This window comes from Parus major, chromosome 20, assembly GCF_001522545.3.
Source record: "Parus major isolate Abel chromosome 20, Parus_major1.1, whole genome shotgun sequence".
In the NCBI taxonomy this organism is placed as follows: Eukaryota; Metazoa; Chordata; class Aves; order Passeriformes; family Paridae; genus Parus; species Parus major.
Genome location: NC_031788.1, coordinates 5,580,981 through 5,598,066, shown reverse-complemented (window position 1 = coordinate 5,598,066; position 17,086 = coordinate 5,580,981). Strand labels below are relative to the sequence as shown.

The following is a 17,086-nucleotide window of genomic DNA, read 5'->3' as shown; positions in this document are numbered from 1 at the left end:
CGCTGGCAGCGGGGGGGTCCCGCCGCCTGTGCCGGCGGGGCGGACTCGGGGGTCCCTCCCGCCCCCGCCGTGCGGGTCCCCGCGGGAGCTGCGCGCAGGTGGAACCGGCGCCGAAGGGTGCGCGGCCCGGGATGGCCGTGGGCTCACCGGCGTGGAGGGCCCTGCTGCTTTTAGTGTTTTATTTCCCCTTTTTTCCTTTATTTTCCTCCATTTTTCCTTTTTTTTTTTTTCCTTTGTTTTTCTTTCTTAATTTTAAATTTGTTTTCTTTATTTTATTTTTCCTTTTTATCTTTTTCTGTTTTTCTTGCTTCTATTTTTTTCTCCTTTTGCTTTTATTCTTTGTTTTATATTTATTTTTAAAATTTTTTTCTTCCCTTTTATTGCCTCTTTCCATGCTGGGGGAGTGCACCTGGGACCCCCATAAACATAAAAGTTCATGGAACAAGGAGAGCCTAAGCTGAATATCCATTTTACCTAGAGTGTCCTGGAAGTTTAGGAACATCATCAGATAGTGGTTGCAGTGTGGGGAGGTGAGTTTGAACCAGGAAACTGCAGACCAGAGCTTGGAGGGCTGTAGAGTCTCAGGTTAAGCTTCCATCAAGAAGGTCAATTGATGTGCATTGGAGATCATCAGCAGAGGCTTCTTAGAAACCCTGAAATAGAATCTTCCTGGTTCTCCACCTCTCCCAGCACCTAGATCAGTCTGGTGGTGGCAGGAACCTCCTTCAGTGCTTTATAGGATTGTGTTGCGGCACTTTAACAGCACTTCCCTTCCTCTCTGCACATGAGGAACAGAGAAAGGAGACTTCAGTAAATCACCCTCACTGTCTGGATTTTCTAGCAGATGTGCCAATACTGCTTTATCAAACTTGGGCATTTTGGGGGTGTTGGTGCTGCTGGGGTGCCCACCCTGGCTGGCCCCTGCTCCCTGCAGAGCCCAGTGCCACTGGCTTTTCGTGCTTCCTGCTCTCAGCTGCTGTTTGCCCTTGGTGTGGTTGATAAATCCCCCAGGCCTAGAAAAGGCTGAATTTCACTTGTGTGTGCAGTGAGGGAAATACAGGATTTATAAATACCCATGCATATACAAGGGCTGTGGGTTGGGTTGGTCTGGATTAAAGGAGGTATTGAAAAATGAGGGAAGCCAGAAACTGCAGGCTTCTCATTTCTGTGATTTCTAATGGCTTTTCCTTTTGCATAAACATTGCATTGAGTCCATACCCAAGAGCAGTGCAGGCATTTTCTCCCCTGATCTGCACAAAATATAACCCAGACCTCTAAAATGGATATTTTTTATTAGGATGTTTGGTTTCCCCAAACTGAGAGAAGCACAATTGCCCTCTATGGCAGCAAGTCCCCAGCAAGCATCAGGGCAGCTGTGTCCTGAGCAAGGCAAACCACAGCTCCTTTTTGGGGGGGAAAGCAGCAAATTAAATCTCTGCACTTCAATTCAGTGCTACCTGTGCTTGGGGACACAGTTACTGTGTGTTACGGTTCCTGTATAAAGAGGTGATTTGAAGACCCAGTTTCTAAACAATAGCCGCCAGGATTGTATTTTGGTCTCCAGAGTACTTTCATTCCCAGGGGACCAAATATATCAGATCCCTTCCTCAGCAGGCTGGGCTGGTGAAGCTCATTGAACTGAAAAGGAGCAGGGCAGAGGGCAGTTTGCTTCTCCCAGTGCTTGTAAAGCGCTTTTTCCTCCTCCTGCGGTTGCCCAGGGGTGCGCACACAGAAGGTGATGTGTGGAGCAGGGTATGTCCCACACAGGGAGCAGCATTCCCCAGCTGGAATCAGGACAAAGCACCGAGTGATGCCCCTAAACACTTGCTGCTGGGAGGGAGAGGGATAATTTTCAGCTGTGGTGTTAAACATCAGCTCTCCTAAAATCAGCGACGGGGCTGTGGGGTCCAACCCTACCAAAGCCTCTCGGCGCCTGCCTGGGTTCCCTGTGTGCCCACATGAAACAGCCCTTTGCAAGGTGGTCCAGCTGTGTGTCTCCTGTGGGAAGCACACAGAGCTCTCCTCCTTTTCTGCTTCATTTCCCATGGGAGAGGGCACAGCAACCCAGCCAGGGCTTGCAAATCCCCCGGGGTACCCTGGCTCTCTCCCACCTCAAGCACCAGGGTAGAGATGCACCACAAATGTACTCACATCCTCTCCTGAGGCACATCCTGACCTAAAGCAAAGGAAAAGCCTTGGTAAGTGGTGCCAGGCTGAGCAGGGAAGGGGAAAGGCTTGCAGAAATCAGTGTAGGAGAAGGGTGGTGGATCCCCCTCGCTCCCCCTCCCTTCTTCTACATAATGCCCAACTGTGTGGAGAGCAGCCGAGCCCCAGCCAAGACCTCTGGCTCTGAAAAGGCAGCTTTTAGTGAGAGCTGTAAGAGCCCAGCCCGTGTGGTGCTGCTAACATGACACTGAACTAACACTGCACTACAACCAAAGCATTTTAATAATTTAATATAATAAATGTCAGAAAGAGTGAATAATTCCCTGTAACCCTGAGGAGGCTGTAGGTGCCAGAAGGAGCCAAGTGGGTATAATGAGCTGCCTTAGCAATAGCCCTTTGACTCTCTGAAGATAAATTTAAACCAGATGATGGATGCTGGGTGGTCGTCTCTGTGGGCAGAGTGGCAAGCACTGCTCAGAAGTGCGTCACTGGCACGATTTAGCCCCAATATTTGGAAGGCAAGAGCCACAGAGAACGGACAAAGAAAAGAAAGCCAAGTTTCTAAGTAGCTGTTCCTCCAGCTGGACATCAAATCTGCAGATCTCCCATCTGTTTACCTGCCTTTGGCATGCACATTCCCACTTCAGGTAGCATGTGGGTAATTGTTCCAGAAGGCTCTTTAATGAGCTCCAGGCAGTGACCCACGTGCCTCTGGAATTACGTACGGATGGCAGGGAGCAGTGATACCTGCACAAGCCTGGCCCTGCCCTGAGCCAGTGCTGCAGGAGGCTCTGCAGAGCAGGCATTGCTGCTGCCCACGCTGTCAGCACATGTCTTAATCCACAGGTTTAGGCAATTTGCTCCTGAGCACTCCCTGCCACTGCCTGGCCTCTGTACCAGGCAGTTCCATACTTTGCCAAGGGGTTGATGGCAGAGGAGCCCCCAAGCCATGTGGATGGGCACTGGTGACTGCGTTGGTGGCACTAACAGGGATGGAGCATGTGACTCTGCAGCTGAGACACAAGAACCCGAAGCTATACTCCTAATTTTACACAGCACACTGAACGATGAGACTCACCAGGAAAAAATTCACACACCCAGCCTGGTTCTTCCCCGCTGTGTGCCTGCTGTCTCTGACAAACTGAGGGTGAAATGCTCCTGAAAGGAGCCAGCAAGGTTCAATACCCATTTAATACAGTGTTGCATTAGTGTAAAAGAGTATCCAGGGTCAGGCAAATTTCCTTGATACATTTCCACATTTATCCAAATCATAATCAGTTGTTCTGAAAAAAGAAAAAAATAAAATAGAATAAAATAAAATAAAATAAAAAAAACCAAAAAAAAACCAAAAAACCAAAAACAACCAACCCAGAATTTTGCTGAGAGATTCCCAAACACTGCTTTTATATGAAGGGAAAAATAGCAAAGGCGGATCAAAGCTGAAATCACACCATTGCTTGGCAGCAGAGGAGTGAAACAGCTGCAGATTGCCATTATGGAAAAAGATTAAATAACTTTCTTATGGGATGTCTTTGGCTGTGCAAAGATATAAACTATTCATTGGCTAAGAAGTGGAGTGAAACTTTTCAGCAAGACTAAGAGACCCACCCTGGAGCAGCCACTGGTGGGATGCTGGTTGATAAAGCTCAGCTTCAGTGAGCTGGAGCAGGAGTCTCCCAGCACCACGATGGAGGGAACAGGTACAGCTTGGCAAAGGAGCTCCTCCTGCCTCCATGAGTGCTGTGGGGTGAGCCCAGAGCCCTGTGCTGGCAGCAGCTCTGGGGCTGCCACAAGAGCAGAGCCTGGTGGCAGCCTGGGCTCTGCAGTCAGGAATGGCCATAAAACTTTCATTTTCCAGGCACAGAGTAGCAGTTAATGCTGTGGTTGACACTGACACTGTCCCTGGCTGTAAATCTGATTCTAGCAGGGCTTTGTTGATTTATGTTTACCAGTGATCCAGTTAACACATCTGGGATAAAGAACTGGGAACAAGAAGGGCAGGAGACGATATTGCCCCTCTAGTAAACAAACAGAGCACATCCATGCAGTGCAAAGTGTCAGGTCCCCATGGCACTGCTCAGAGAAGACACTGGGTAAATATTTGCCTCTATGGGATATGTGTTTTTATTCCTCATACAACAGGAGAGCATCAGCTCCATCCAAAGCTGGGAAAGCTGGAACTGAAGTGGTATGTGTTTAAAGTGAATTGCAACATGGGTGCTAAAAGCTGTAAGGGTCAAAGCTTTTCAATTGCACTGGAAGAAGAGTTGGCAGGCAAACTCCTCTAGAAGGTTTCTTGGGATGAATGCTTGCAGCTTCTTTCGCTGGGAGCTTGCTCTGGCTTCTGAGCCCAGAGGAGCCTGCCTTGGGGAGATGGCAGGACCAGACTGACCTCTCCTCACACATCTGATCATTTATGCTCTCAACTTTTCTCCTTTTCTAGTCCATTTAAGAGGAAGAGAGACTGCGTTTAATGGGAATGCTCCCCTGCACCCCTCTTGCAAGTTCCAATTGGGTGCCTGTAGCTGATGTCCCAACTGTCACCCCTTCTCCTCTGAGCCACCCCCAGTGCTGCCCACAGACACCAGATGCTCTCTCACAGTTACTCTGTGATGTATTTTCCACTGGGGCTGGGGCTCCACAGCTTTCTCTGTATGCTGCTTTACCTCTGTCTCTGACAGGAGACTCATCACCAGCCAGGCTGGGTCCCCTTGGTAGGACTGATGTTCCCAGTGGCCACATTGACAGATGTGCCAAGGAGAGACTCCTACACAGCCATCTCCTCCTCCTTCTCCTCTGGTTTCATCTTATCCAGTCAAATATCCCAAACTCAGGGAATGCTCCTGTCCCAAACTCGGGGGGTTTAGGGGCTTTCAGCAGGGCAGGAACTGGTGTTGTTCAGCGAGTGGTCTCACCTCCTCTGAAGGCAAGCCAGCACCACAGAACGTCCCAGAGCTGTCCCCCCTTGCACTCCCCAGTCCTTGCACTCCCCAGTCCTTGCACACATGTCCCAGGTGGCAGAGCAGGGCATCTTGGACCCATCTCACCTCTCTCCAGCTGGTTAACACCCAACCTACCAAGCTAGCAGAGTTGAATGCCAGGTGCTTGGGAACTCCTTCTAGTTAATAGAGCAGAAACAATCAGCAGAACCACCTACTTCTTAGGTCTCAGAGAAAAATGCAGCTATTTTCACCCAACACCCCTTGCCAAAGCCAACAAGTGGCTCCACCTCACACGGCAGCTCCCCAGCTGCACTCACAGCTCAGCAGCATCGCTTCCCAACCCACCCAAAAGCCATACAGCAACAAGTACATCAGGTGGAAAAACAGATTAATAATCAGTTAGAGCACAGCCACCATCGCATGGGACAGGAAATCTTAGAAATGCCCTGTATGTGTTCAGTGGCAAACTGATGGAGCAGTTATTCCATTATCCAAACTTTCTATTTTTCAATGCCAGCCCCATTCTTAGAGCAGCTGAGCTGCAGTGCTTTCTGATGGGAAAGCCTTTCCACCCTCCCCACCCCATCAGCCCAGACATGGAGGGAGCTGGCTCTGGTGCCACAGTGCCAGGGAAATTCTGTCTTGTTGTAGATCCAACCCGTACCAAGCCAGCCTGCTCCAGGACAGCGTGCGGAGGTACCTGCAGCTGCCAGCAAACCAGACCGTGCTGATCCTGCACGCCAAAGTCGCACAGAAGTCCTATGGCAATGAAAAAAGGTGGGAGATAATTCCAGCTTCCCTGACAGCCACTTCTAAACCCAGCTACCTAAGGCTTGATTTCAGCCTTGCTGGATTTCGCTGATCTAAGCTGCTAAGCAAATCATTTGACATGTCCTCTCTGCATTCACTCATGATGTCTTTGTGTCCAAAGCCATCATTTAGTCTCCATTAGTTCAATAACACGAGAAAAGTATTAGCTCCAACCTGCATCCAGCCCAGTTAGACATTCACAGTGGTTAGGTTCTTTCTGTGGAGCAGGAAAGAAAGATGAAGTAAAAGAAGTCAAGACTCTATTCAAATCTCACCCCCCAGAAAGGAAAGGCTAGTGTTCCAACTGTCCTCTAACCCTTGTCTTAAAATCTGCATGGCCACAGCAGGGACTGGGGTGCTTCCTTCAACACCAATGGTCTCCAAAAAGCTGCTATTTTTGAAAATCCTTCCCACACTGCAAAAACACCTTGAGGTTCTGGCTTGAATCTCCAAAATTGCCACTCCCTGGCAGTGATGTCAGACTGCGGCACTGCAATGTAATTAATCCTCCATTAATCCTTGTGATATAAATACTCCTCCGTTATTACTGAGTATGGAATAGCTATGAGGTGACCAGCTCAGCCTCCAAGGTGTAACCACCCAGACCCCAGCAAACCCAGGAGACAGCTCTGGGATGGGCTGGCTGTGCCTACAAAGTTCCCACCACATCCAATCTCCTGCCAGGGGCTGCTGGTCCACAGGTAAAAAAGTTATTTCAGGACAGAATCTTCCAGCCAGGAGGGAGCCTCATTACTGCCTCTTTCCTCTGCTCCTGGCCCCATGCAAGGGATGAGTGTGAAAATCAGATGCCAGGTCTGAAAAGGGAGAGAAAACCTGCACAGAGCTCCCAGGTTAAAGTTTGAAGGTACTGCTGCCATTTTCCTTAACAGTGTGAGCCAGGGGCCTGTGCTGTGGATGAGTTGTTTAAGTAAACCTGTATCCAGAACTTTAGGGCTCCAAAATACCCAACCCCCTGCACTGGTGATTTCTCTGCTAGTGCTTTACCCAGTATCAATAGAGGATGAATTTACACCATTCACACAAGCTCAAAGACAGTGGAAACCCAAATAAAACACAGGAAAATGGGCTTCCAAACTCCTGGCTATGGATTTATTTGCACTGGGCTCCAAAACTGATTGTGAATGCAAACTCTGTTCCCAGCCTGCTGAAACTCCCACATGGCAGTCAGACAGAGGCAGGGTCTGATCGCTCCCTGTCTTCGGTGGAGCTGGAGCTGCAGGTGCCAGGGTCCCTTGCACCAGAGGGCCATCCTGTCACTGGTGGGACCATGGCCACCAGCAGCACCACCAGATGTGGCAGCTGTTGAGGCTGGAACCAGGCACTGGAGGCTGTGCAGGGCAGAGGCTCCCAGCCCCTCGCCCAGCTCCATGTTCCTCCCGGGGTGTGGGGCTGCCCCCAGTGCTGGTGATCCTCAGTGAAGGTCTCTGCTCTCAGCACAGACATCCAGCCAGTCCCAAGCACCTTTCCAGGGTGCTGAAGGGCAGTGAGAAAATGCCCTCTTGTCTCTGCAGGTTTTTCTGCCCCCCACCTTGTGTTTACCTGAGTGGGCCAGGATGGAAGTTAAAGCAGGAGCAGATAAAAGGTGAGCACTGGGCAGCAGCCCTGGACCTCTCCTCCCTCTCTTCCTGCACCATGGAGAGCTGCCCTCTGCCTCTGCAAAGGGAGCAGTGAGTCTGTTTATGTTGGGTTTGGGCCCCCAAACTCCTTTCCTGCTCGAGCTTGAGCCCCCTGAAATCCAGACCCAGGGAGGGCTGGAGCTTGGCCATGCTCCACTCCTGGCAAAGCTGAGCCTGTGCAGAGGTCTGGAAGGTGCTTCTCCTTGTCTCTTCCAGCCAGGGACCTGGGAGAGGCTGGATTTCGGGTGTGTGGGTACATGGGGCTGGACAGCATGGGCAGCAGCCTGATGGAGACCCAGAAGCTCAGCTTTGAGGAGCAGCCAGATGCGAAGGTAAAGCCCTTGGCACCCTGGGGCTGGGGGATCCCCCTCTTGCAGGGGCTGGGCTGTCACCAGCATCACCCCACACCCTGGGATGTCACACCCTCCCCATTCTCGAGATGTCACAGTTCTTTCTTCCTAGTCATAACTCCCCACTCCCACTCTGCCAGCCCTTTGTGGCATGAGCAGCAATCCAGGCAGCCCAAAGATCCCCATTTTCTCTGGAACCACCTTTTCAGGTCAAAAGCCCTGTGGCTGCTGAAATCTGCACAGCTCCCTGAGCCCTGGCTCTTTGTCCTGATGAGCAGCACTGCTGCTTGTCACAAAATGAAAGTCTCGTCCCTCATTTGCAGATAAACAGCTAAAAAAAGAGATGCTGTTGATCCCAAAGTTCAAAAGCTTCAGCAGAGCTCTGGCATCTTTTGATTGGAGGGGGAAAAAAGGAGAAACAGCATTATCTGGGGTCCCTGAAGAGCACGGGGTCTGAGGCAGGCCAGGAACCTCACAGAAAGAGCCTTTGTCCGCTAAGGCACAGCACATCGGCCAGGATGAGGGAAACCATAAACCCAGGGTGATTTCTCATGTTATGTGGGATAAATCACACATGAACATTCATTTCCATAAGGAATACTCTACCCCCAGTGTAAATAAAGCCTCTGCCGATCCCCAGCTCTTCATTCCACCTGTAATAACATCTCTGGTCATTTCTCCCTTTAAATGAACCTGGGGCTCGTTGAAAGGGAGCTATTATATCCTCGTGGGGTGGTGAGGAGGGTGAGCATGGCTGGTGGGGCTGGGCTGGAGCTGCTGGCAGCCCCTCTGTGCCCTTGGCAGGGGTTCAGCTGTGCCAAGGCCCTGTACATCTCGGACACGGACAAGCGCAAGCATTTCCGCCTGGTCCTGAAGCTCTTCTTCAGCAACGGGCAGGAGATCGGCACCTTCCACAGCAAACTCATCAAGGTCATCTCCAAGCCCTCGCAGAAGAAGCAGTCACTGAAGAACACGGACCGTGAGTACACGAATGGCTCTGTGGGCAGGGAGGTGGGTGCCAGCCCAGGATGGGATGCTCTCTGCTCACAGCTTGGCTCTGGAGTGGTCCAGGCTGGACCCAAAGCCTGTGGGAACTCCCAAAAGAGGATGTATGTGACACAGTGATGTCTCATTTCCAAATGACCCACCATGAGGTGTATGTGCCGATGCCAGTGTGGCACACCACACTGCTCACGCAGAGAGGAAGGCAGCGGGGAGGGTGTTGGCTGCTGCCAGGGTGGGTACCCCAGGAACCAGAGATTGTCCTCGCTGGGCTTGACAGAGCCATCATTCAGTCCTGGCACGCACTAACCCAGCTGCCTCTCCCCACAGTCTGCATCTCCTCAGGCTCCAAAGTGTCCCTCTTCAACCGTCTGCGCTCCCAGACTGTCAGCACCCGGTACCTGTCCGTGGAGGGGGGAGCCTTCATTGCCAGCGCCAAGCAGTGGGCAGCCTTCACCCTCCACCTGGGTAAGGACCCTTTGGGGGACACTGATGCCACCATGCCCAGGGTTGCCTGCCTCCAGCCATGGCTCTCCTTCTTGGGGGCAAAAGGTGTGGGAATGCAGGAATCCGGCTCAGTCTCACCTCTGACCGGCATTCCTGGTGTGTCCCTGGGTGTTTCCCGCTGGCTTTGAGGGCACGGGGCAGTGATCAGGGCAGCAAGAGCTGTACTGGTCTGGAGGTTCACAAATCCAAGCAAGTGACTGCCCAGCAATATTCCTGCCCACACTGCTTCCAGCAGTGTCCCTGCAAGGTACCGCATCCCTGCCCTGCTCTCCCCTGCTGGGCTCCCAGGGAATGGTGGCCTCTCCATGCAGCGAGCACAGGCAAAGCAGAGAAATCAGCAAGAATGCAGCGGGAGCACGGCCACACCTGTGCCTGGCAAGGTTAACCTGCTCCCCGGGCCGTGACTCTGCCTCTCTCCTTCCCGGCCAGCGGACGAGCGCTGCAGCCGGAGCGAGTTCCCTCTGCGGGAAGGGTACATCCGCTACGGCTCCGTGGTCCAGCTGGTCTGCACGGCCACCGGCGTCACCCTGCCGCCCCTGGTAAGCTCCATCCCCGCGGCTGCAGGCACGCAGAGCGGCTCCACGGCTCCGAGCGGCGGTGCCATGCCGGGGATGCTGCCGCCCACAGATCATCCGGAAGGTGATGAAGCAGTACGCCATGCTGGACGTGGATGAGCCCATCTCCCAGCTCCACAAGTGTGCCTTCCAGTTCCAAGGCAGCGACCGCATGTACCTGTGTCTCTCCACAGACAAAGTGATCCAGTTCCAGGTATGGCAGTGCAGGAGCAGGTGAGGAGCCCTTGCTGTCATCTCTTCAAAGTCCCATGTTGCGTCAGGCTGGGGAACGTGTCACTGGGAGGGGTCTTGCATCCAAACTAAGGCCAGAATCATGGCAAAGCTTTGGTGGGGACACTGAAAATGAGGTCTTTGTAAAGGAATAATTATCCCCATTTCTCCATGAGCAAAGCAGTCACTTTCTGGAACCAAGACACTGAGGGCAGAAGCCAGGCATCCCAGCCCCATTCCCCACCATCTCCACTGCGGTGTGTTTGGAGCTCTGACACTCTCCACAGGCATCTCCCTGCCCAAAGGAAGCCAACCGGGAGCTGCTGAACGACGGCTCGTGCTGGACCATCATCAGCACAGAGACTGTGGAATACACCTTCAGTGAGAGCCTGGCCTGTGTCCGTGAGCCCGTCAGCCCGGTTCCGCTCATCGCTGCCCTGCAGGTAGGCACAGCCATGGGCTCTGTGTCACCTGCCTGCCTCGTGCCTCCTGCTCCTGAGCCTTGTGCCCCTGTGGCATCTCCCCATTTTGGGATGCTGTGGGAATGAGATGGACAGGCAGAGCATCCTGTGGGAGAAGGAGTCTGGCTCACTGTGTCACATATCCCTGCCACACTCTCTGCCCGTCACAGCTCACGGGCGGCGGGGACGTGGCCATGCTGGAGGTGCAGGGCGAGTATTTCCATGCACGCCTCAAGGTCTGGTTTGGAGATGTGGAAGCAGAGACAATGTACAGGTAACATGGATAAGGGAGCTGGGCAGAAGGCAGGGAACAGCAGCCAGGTGTGGGCTGAACAGAGCAGATCTGGGAGGGATGTGGCTGCAGACCTTGGGGACAGGGACACTTGCACTGCCTATCCTGCAGGAGCACTGCAAGCAGAGACAGGGATGAGTCTGCTGCCTGCTCTCTGCCCTGGCTGCAATCTGGGGATAGCCATGGGTGGGGGACAACAGGGATTTCAGGGAACAGCCAAGCAACCCTGGCAGAGAGGACTGAAAGACTGGGAGGAGAGAGGAAGCTGGCTGGAGGCTTCACACTGAGCTCCAGGATGGAGAAGCACAGTCACTCTCTGCTGGCTGCTCCTGCATAGGACCTTCCTCCATTAATGCACATTTTCCTCTCCTGCACTGTTGCCAGGAGCCCCAAGTCCCTTGTGTGTGTCGTCCCTGATGTCTCTGCCTTCGGCAGTGACTGGAGGTGGCTGCGATATCCCATCACGGTCCCGCTCCTGCTGATCAGGGACGATGGCCTCATCTACTCCAGCTCCTTCACGTTTACCTACACCCCAGAGCAGAGCTGCATCCCAGGGCAGCAGGTCCTCTCAGATGTTCCCCAGGACTCAGACAACTTACTTGACAGCATCCACCAGGAGTTTACCAGGACCAATTTCCACCTCTTCATGCAAACCTAGCAGGCTGGGCGGAGAGAGGCTTGGCCTCACTGCTGGCCTGGGAAGGGGTACAGCCCTGAGCCATGCTGGGGGGCTCATCCAGGGCTTGGGGTGGCCCTGCAAAAGGGTTCTCCCCACTCATCCAACACCCACCATGCTCCTTTGATTTACTGATTCATCTCTTTCTCACAGCAGCATCTTACACTGTTGAGATCTCACATGAGAGCATCAATAAATCAGGCTTGAAGGACTCTTTACTGATTCAATTGACTTTTTACTGACTTGCATGATTTACCTGCGTGCTGGCATCGAGCACCACAGCTCCCTCATTGTCCTCAGTCCATATATTCAAAGGCCAGGAGGGACAGGGATAATGCCTGAATGTAACCTTAAGTGTTACTGATCCATACCAGGAATCCCTGCATCGCTGCTGTGCTTTTCAGCTCAGCAGGAGCTGCTTCTCAGCAGCCAAATACCCAGCACCAGATGTTTTGGTTTTTTATTGGAGGCCCAAATGGGGTTATTTAAGAAGGAAAAGGGAAAAAGAGAGAAAAACTTTCAGTGTGAAACCCAGCTCCTCCCTAGTTGGCGTGGCTCTGCCAAGTTCTGTTGTTTTACACAATTAGACACACGCAGAAATGCAGTGCTGGCATCAGCAGGAAACTGCTGATTTAGATACCATAAAAAGCAGCCAGGTTTCCTGGAGCTGGACACAAGCATTTTGCAGAGTGGGTCTTAAAAGACTTTATTTAGATCTCTGTGGCATCCAAAGGCCCATGGTGTACCTGGAAACTTTCTGGTTTGGCAGTCCTGAGCTGGGCTTTGAAATAACCCAGCAGCCAGACTACAGTGGTAGTGAACCCACCCTGACCTCAGGGCAGTGGGCAGGAGAGCAGGGGAAGCACAGCCCCCCATGACCTGCAGCACCCCAGGATTACCTCCGTGTTTTCTGTGATCTGGAATGTCTCAGATGCAGCACTGCCCTGCATGCAGTCCATCCTCGGCCTTGTTGTGTGCCACACTGTGGCTCTGGGTGCTGAATTTGGGGCTGCAGAGGACATACAGCCTCATCACCCAGCAGGATGATGCTCAGGCATGCCTGGAGTCTTGGCCTCCTCCATCCACAGCTTGTACCTGTCCCTCACTAGCACAGGAACACAAGAGCTTGGGTCCCCAGCATCCTACTCCAGGGCTTCCCTGGGAACAGTGCCTCCCTAAACTGCACCAGGAGATGGGGTTGCTTTTTCCCCAAAACAGGAACTCCACTGAGGGTAAAAAGCTGTTGGCAGACATATCTCTGCATCTGGAGGTGCTGTGGAAAAATTGGGAGAATATTACAGCACATGCCAATAGCCATGGGCTGGTGGAGGACAGAAGGGTGGTCACGTGGAGATCCACAAGGGATTCAAAAGCAAGTTCCTTGAGCAGGTGGCAAAGTCCTAATGTGCTCATTAGGTGGTGGGAGCAGTGGTACAAGACTCTACAGCTGCCATTTCTGGAAAATACTTGAGTATCTTACACAGGTGTGGGGACTCCCCCTGCGCTGCTGCTGCTGCTTGGGCCACGCCATCAGCCCACACTTACCATCCCCTGCACTCACCTCCCAGCAAATCCACCCCAGCCCTGATGCACCTGAGGCTGAGATGCAAGAAAATACTTTAATCAGCCCAAACAGAGGATCCTCCATATTTCCCCCAAAAGCATTTCCTCCCCCATATACTCAGTGAAGAGCTGGAGGGTGGTGAAAGGATGGGGTGAAGCCTTTTGGTTGCTGCCTGCATCAGGAGCCCACAGGCTCCTCCACCCTCCCTCAGAGGCCAGGCCATAATTCACATTTTATGAATGGAAAGCACCCTGGGTTACATTTAGCACCAACCCAGGCCCAAAGGGCAAGAGGATGCTTATTGACTTCAGGACCTTGGAACAAGCCCGCCTTGTTATGTTTACAGCACTTTGCAGGATGGGGAGCCAAGAAAGCACTGAGTGGCTCATTCCTAAGGCTGATGGATTAAGCAAACAGCCGCAGTAATTCAAGCCACATGGGGAAAGGGGAGAGGTGGCAGGGGAGGTCTGGGGGGCCTCGAGGGGCTCCTGCCTTCCCCCACCGGCCACGGGCTGCCTTTAATCTGCTTTTCACAGCAGCTCCCACTCTGGGAAGGAGGAGCTTTGAGCTCCTGCAGGCGACACTTGCTCGCCACGAGGAACATATGCTCCACGCCGCTCGGCGGGGCTGGGAGCGTGGCAGAGCTGTTTATTTGCATAATCACTGATTAACACAAATGTCTCGGACAGGCGCCAGGCAGCCAGTTGCATGTTCTCGCTCTGGAGTCAGCAGCGCCTGTGTCTGCCGGATCCCACAATAACCCAGCGTGTGTCCGGGAAGGAAACACTGACAGCCCGTCTGACAGCTCTGCTCTGTGCTCCTCAGCTCTGCCTGCAGCTCCTCCGGGGCCCCCAGGAAGCCAGGGACATATAAAATGTATATTTTAAAATCGAGCGTGATAAAAACCCTCACACCGCTACAAGAGCTGGGGATTTAGGAAAAGCATCGGATGCTTTAGGGGATAATTCATGTGTAAAATGTGGTGTCACACGAGCATCTCCAGGTGATGGTGAGGCTTGAAGGCAACGGGGATCCCCTGTTCCCGGTATCCAGGGTGCAGCTGGATCAAGCAGCCACGTCAGGTCCCAGGAGAGAGCGTTTCCTTCAAAAACATCAAGAAGGAAATGAAACCCTGGCTTTCCTGCCATGACACAATACCCCAGAGGAGCACGAAGCCGGTTTCGGGTCTGTCTCCCTCCCAGCCTGGGCTGTGTCACTGTGCTGCCCGTTTGGAAGAAGCTGCTGCCATCTAGTGAAGCCAGCCCAGCCCAGAGACCACAGTGCCTGCCCACGCTGGGCACCTCAGGCCATCTCCAGGGCACATCTTCTGTCCAAATCAAAGAGTTTGGCTGTTTTTTAAACAGCCACTGAGCTGCATTTTGCCCCAAATCATACAGCAGGTTAAGTGTTGCCCATGGCCCACAGCATTCAGTGGAAATGTCTGTAACCCTGGCCCTCAGGAACAGGGGATGTGGGCAAAAACCTTTTATTGAAAACTGCCCCAAGGTGTTGATACCCAGGGCTGATGCAGTGCACAAAAGGGACTCAGCCAACCAGACTGAGCCAAGGGGCCAGTTACTGCATCACAAGCCATAAAATCCCTCTCCCTGCCAGGCCTGGTCCCAGCCCTACCCACACATCCCTGAGCATCCCACCAAGGGCACTCCTGGCCCCAGCACACAGGGCCATAGATTTGCACAGTGCCCAGAAACCCTGTGCTGATTTTATCCTTTTTCTGACAGAGCTATAAATTACCCAGCTGGGCCTCAGGATGCAAAACTATGCTGGGGCCAAAATAAGCCAAGCTGGGTTGCTGAGGAATTACAATTACCTGCTCAAGAGGCTTCAAGCGCATCGGGAACTGCTCAGGCGTGTGGCCCTGCTGGCCAGGCTCTGAAATAAACCCAAATAGCATCAGGGACAGAGTGAGCCCGAGGCACCCGTGGGTGCCCATGGCACCAGCAGTGCCAGGAGTGGGTGTTATTAGCCCCAGGCCAGGGATGGGCAGTCCAGGGGCAGAGACTGCCACGCTTCTGTGCCCACAGCCCTGGGCACTCAGCCCTGCCCATGCAGCCAAAAAGCCTGTGGAAAATTAGGCTTCCTTTTTGTCAGTGGATTTTTTTTTCCCTAAAAGCAAGCTGAAAACAAGCTCATTCCTGTCAAGCTCTGGACTGCCTGCAACTCAGGGAAGGACCATGCCCAGGGACCAGCAGTATCCCACAGGGCTGGGTGACTGTCCCAAGGCTGAAGCTGGGGCTTGATGGCCTGATTAGGGGTGTGGGGTCAGCGCTGGACACGGCTCCCTGTGGTCAGCCCCACGCCACAGCCCTGCTGGGGGCTTTGGGGATCCAGTGAGCGGGGGCCGGATGGAGGGCCCTGGCAATCTCCCTTCATCCTGTTCTCAAAAGAAACACATGGATCATTTTCTCAGGATTCTAGGGAAGGAAAGTAGCTTTTTAAACAGCTTAAATAAACAACCGGGCTTGAAAAGCACGGCCCTGGTTTCCACGCACTGCTGCAGTAATTAGGGTGCAGACCAGGCAGGCAGTAACAGATCAGCACTGAGAAGGAAAGGACTGGACACAGCTCCCTCCCCCTGAAGCCAGGGATTTGGGATCAGTGGAGGTGCCAGTTGAGGAGCTCAGCAGCACCCCTGGGTGCTCATACCAGGGCTGTGGGGCTTGGCAGGACCTTGGCATGTCTTTTCCCAGAGCACTGTGAGGAGCAGGCAGGATGCAGTACATGCAGCAAACTGGCACCCAGCTGCATGGTGGTGCTGCCAGAGCCCCTGTGCCCCATATCCTGCTAAATGAAACCTGCCCTGGCTGGTTTGGGCAGGGACAGCTTAGGGGTGAAGCCCCAGTTGTCCCACTGGTGGCCCTCACCTCTGCAGCAGACTTGGCCAGAGGGAGAAGGAAAGGCACTTCATAAACCCACTCCAGCAAATGTCTAAAAGAACAGCAAGAGCAGGATGGGTGCCAAGAGGTAGGGTGAGATTTGCTTTTTGTTTTCTGCCTTGGGGTGCTCACCAGGAGTGTGGCTGTGGGAGAGGAGCCTCCCCACCTCAGCTGTGGCTCCCAGGGAAGCTGGGGATGCACCCAGGGTTTGTTCCCAAGCCCCTGCCCAGGGTCACCAGCCCTGCTGTGCTGTTTTTGGGTGTGCGTGGTCACTGTCCCCTCGCACCCCACCGAGATCCAGCACATGTGTGTGCCCACAGCCCCGGGCTGTGCTGGGGGAGCGGGTGGGTTTGAAGGGCTCTTTGTTCCCCGGTGTAATTATACCTGAGCAGCGGAATAGAAACGTGCTGAAAACCCCTCGCTGGACCTTTCTGACAGGAGCCGGGGCGTTTGGCTGCACAGTGGCTCCATTGTTCCCTTCCACGTGCCTCGAGCAGCCAGACCACCTCCTACACCCCCCGCTTCCCCAAAATAACCAGCCTGTGATTAAAAAACAGGTCCTTTCCCTCCAATACTGGGCAAAATGCCCCAAGCCTCCACCCTACCCAGGGCTGGCAGGGCGACTGTGGCAGCAAGGGCAGGGCCGCAGGTCAGGAGGTGCTTTTGGCATTGGGGACACCCCCAGCAGCCCGGACCTTCACAGAGCCATGGGGACATCCATGGGGCCGCGTATCCATCCCTGCCCACGGCAAACCCCACGGGCGGGAAGGGGCGGGGGGGGAAATAAAACACGGGGGAAGAAGAGGGGAAAGGGGGAAAAAAGGAAAGGAAAAAAGACAAACTCCGCATCCAGCACGATTCACCACCATTCCTGAGATCCGCAGTCCTGTGGCAGAAGCCGCTGCCGCCGAGGAATTCCCACCCGCAGCGGGGGCCGGTCGGGCAGCCTGGACCCAGCAGGGGAGAGCCCTGAAAGATGCTCTTGGCGGTGGGAACC

The 17,086-nt window shown here is 53.5% G+C and overlaps 1 protein-coding gene across 1 annotated transcript in view; it reads left to right on the top strand.

The window, feature by feature from the left end:
* The window catches only part of RBPJL (recombination signal binding protein for immunoglobulin kappa J region like), an 18,817-nt gene extending 6,973 nt beyond the window's left edge, over nucleotides 1–11,844 (top strand). The window contains exons 3-12 of the mRNA XM_015647886.1: nucleotides 5,760–5,885; nucleotides 7,451–7,521; nucleotides 7,772–7,887; nucleotides 8,710–8,884; nucleotides 9,238–9,375; nucleotides 9,844–9,953; nucleotides 10,042–10,182; nucleotides 10,487–10,642; nucleotides 10,831–10,934; nucleotides 11,337–11,844. Of these exons, the coding sequence (XP_015503372.1) occupies nucleotides 5,760–5,885; nucleotides 7,451–7,521; nucleotides 7,772–7,887; nucleotides 8,710–8,884; nucleotides 9,238–9,375; nucleotides 9,844–9,953; nucleotides 10,042–10,182; nucleotides 10,487–10,642; nucleotides 10,831–10,934; nucleotides 11,337–11,610 (1,411 nt within the window). The 3' untranslated portion in view covers nucleotides 11,611–11,844. The remainder of the gene's footprint in view (nucleotides 1–5,759; nucleotides 5,886–7,450; nucleotides 7,522–7,771; nucleotides 7,888–8,709; nucleotides 8,885–9,237; nucleotides 9,376–9,843; nucleotides 9,954–10,041; nucleotides 10,183–10,486; nucleotides 10,643–10,830; nucleotides 10,935–11,336) is intronic.
* The last annotated feature ends 5,242 nt before the right edge of the window (nucleotides 11,845–17,086 follow it).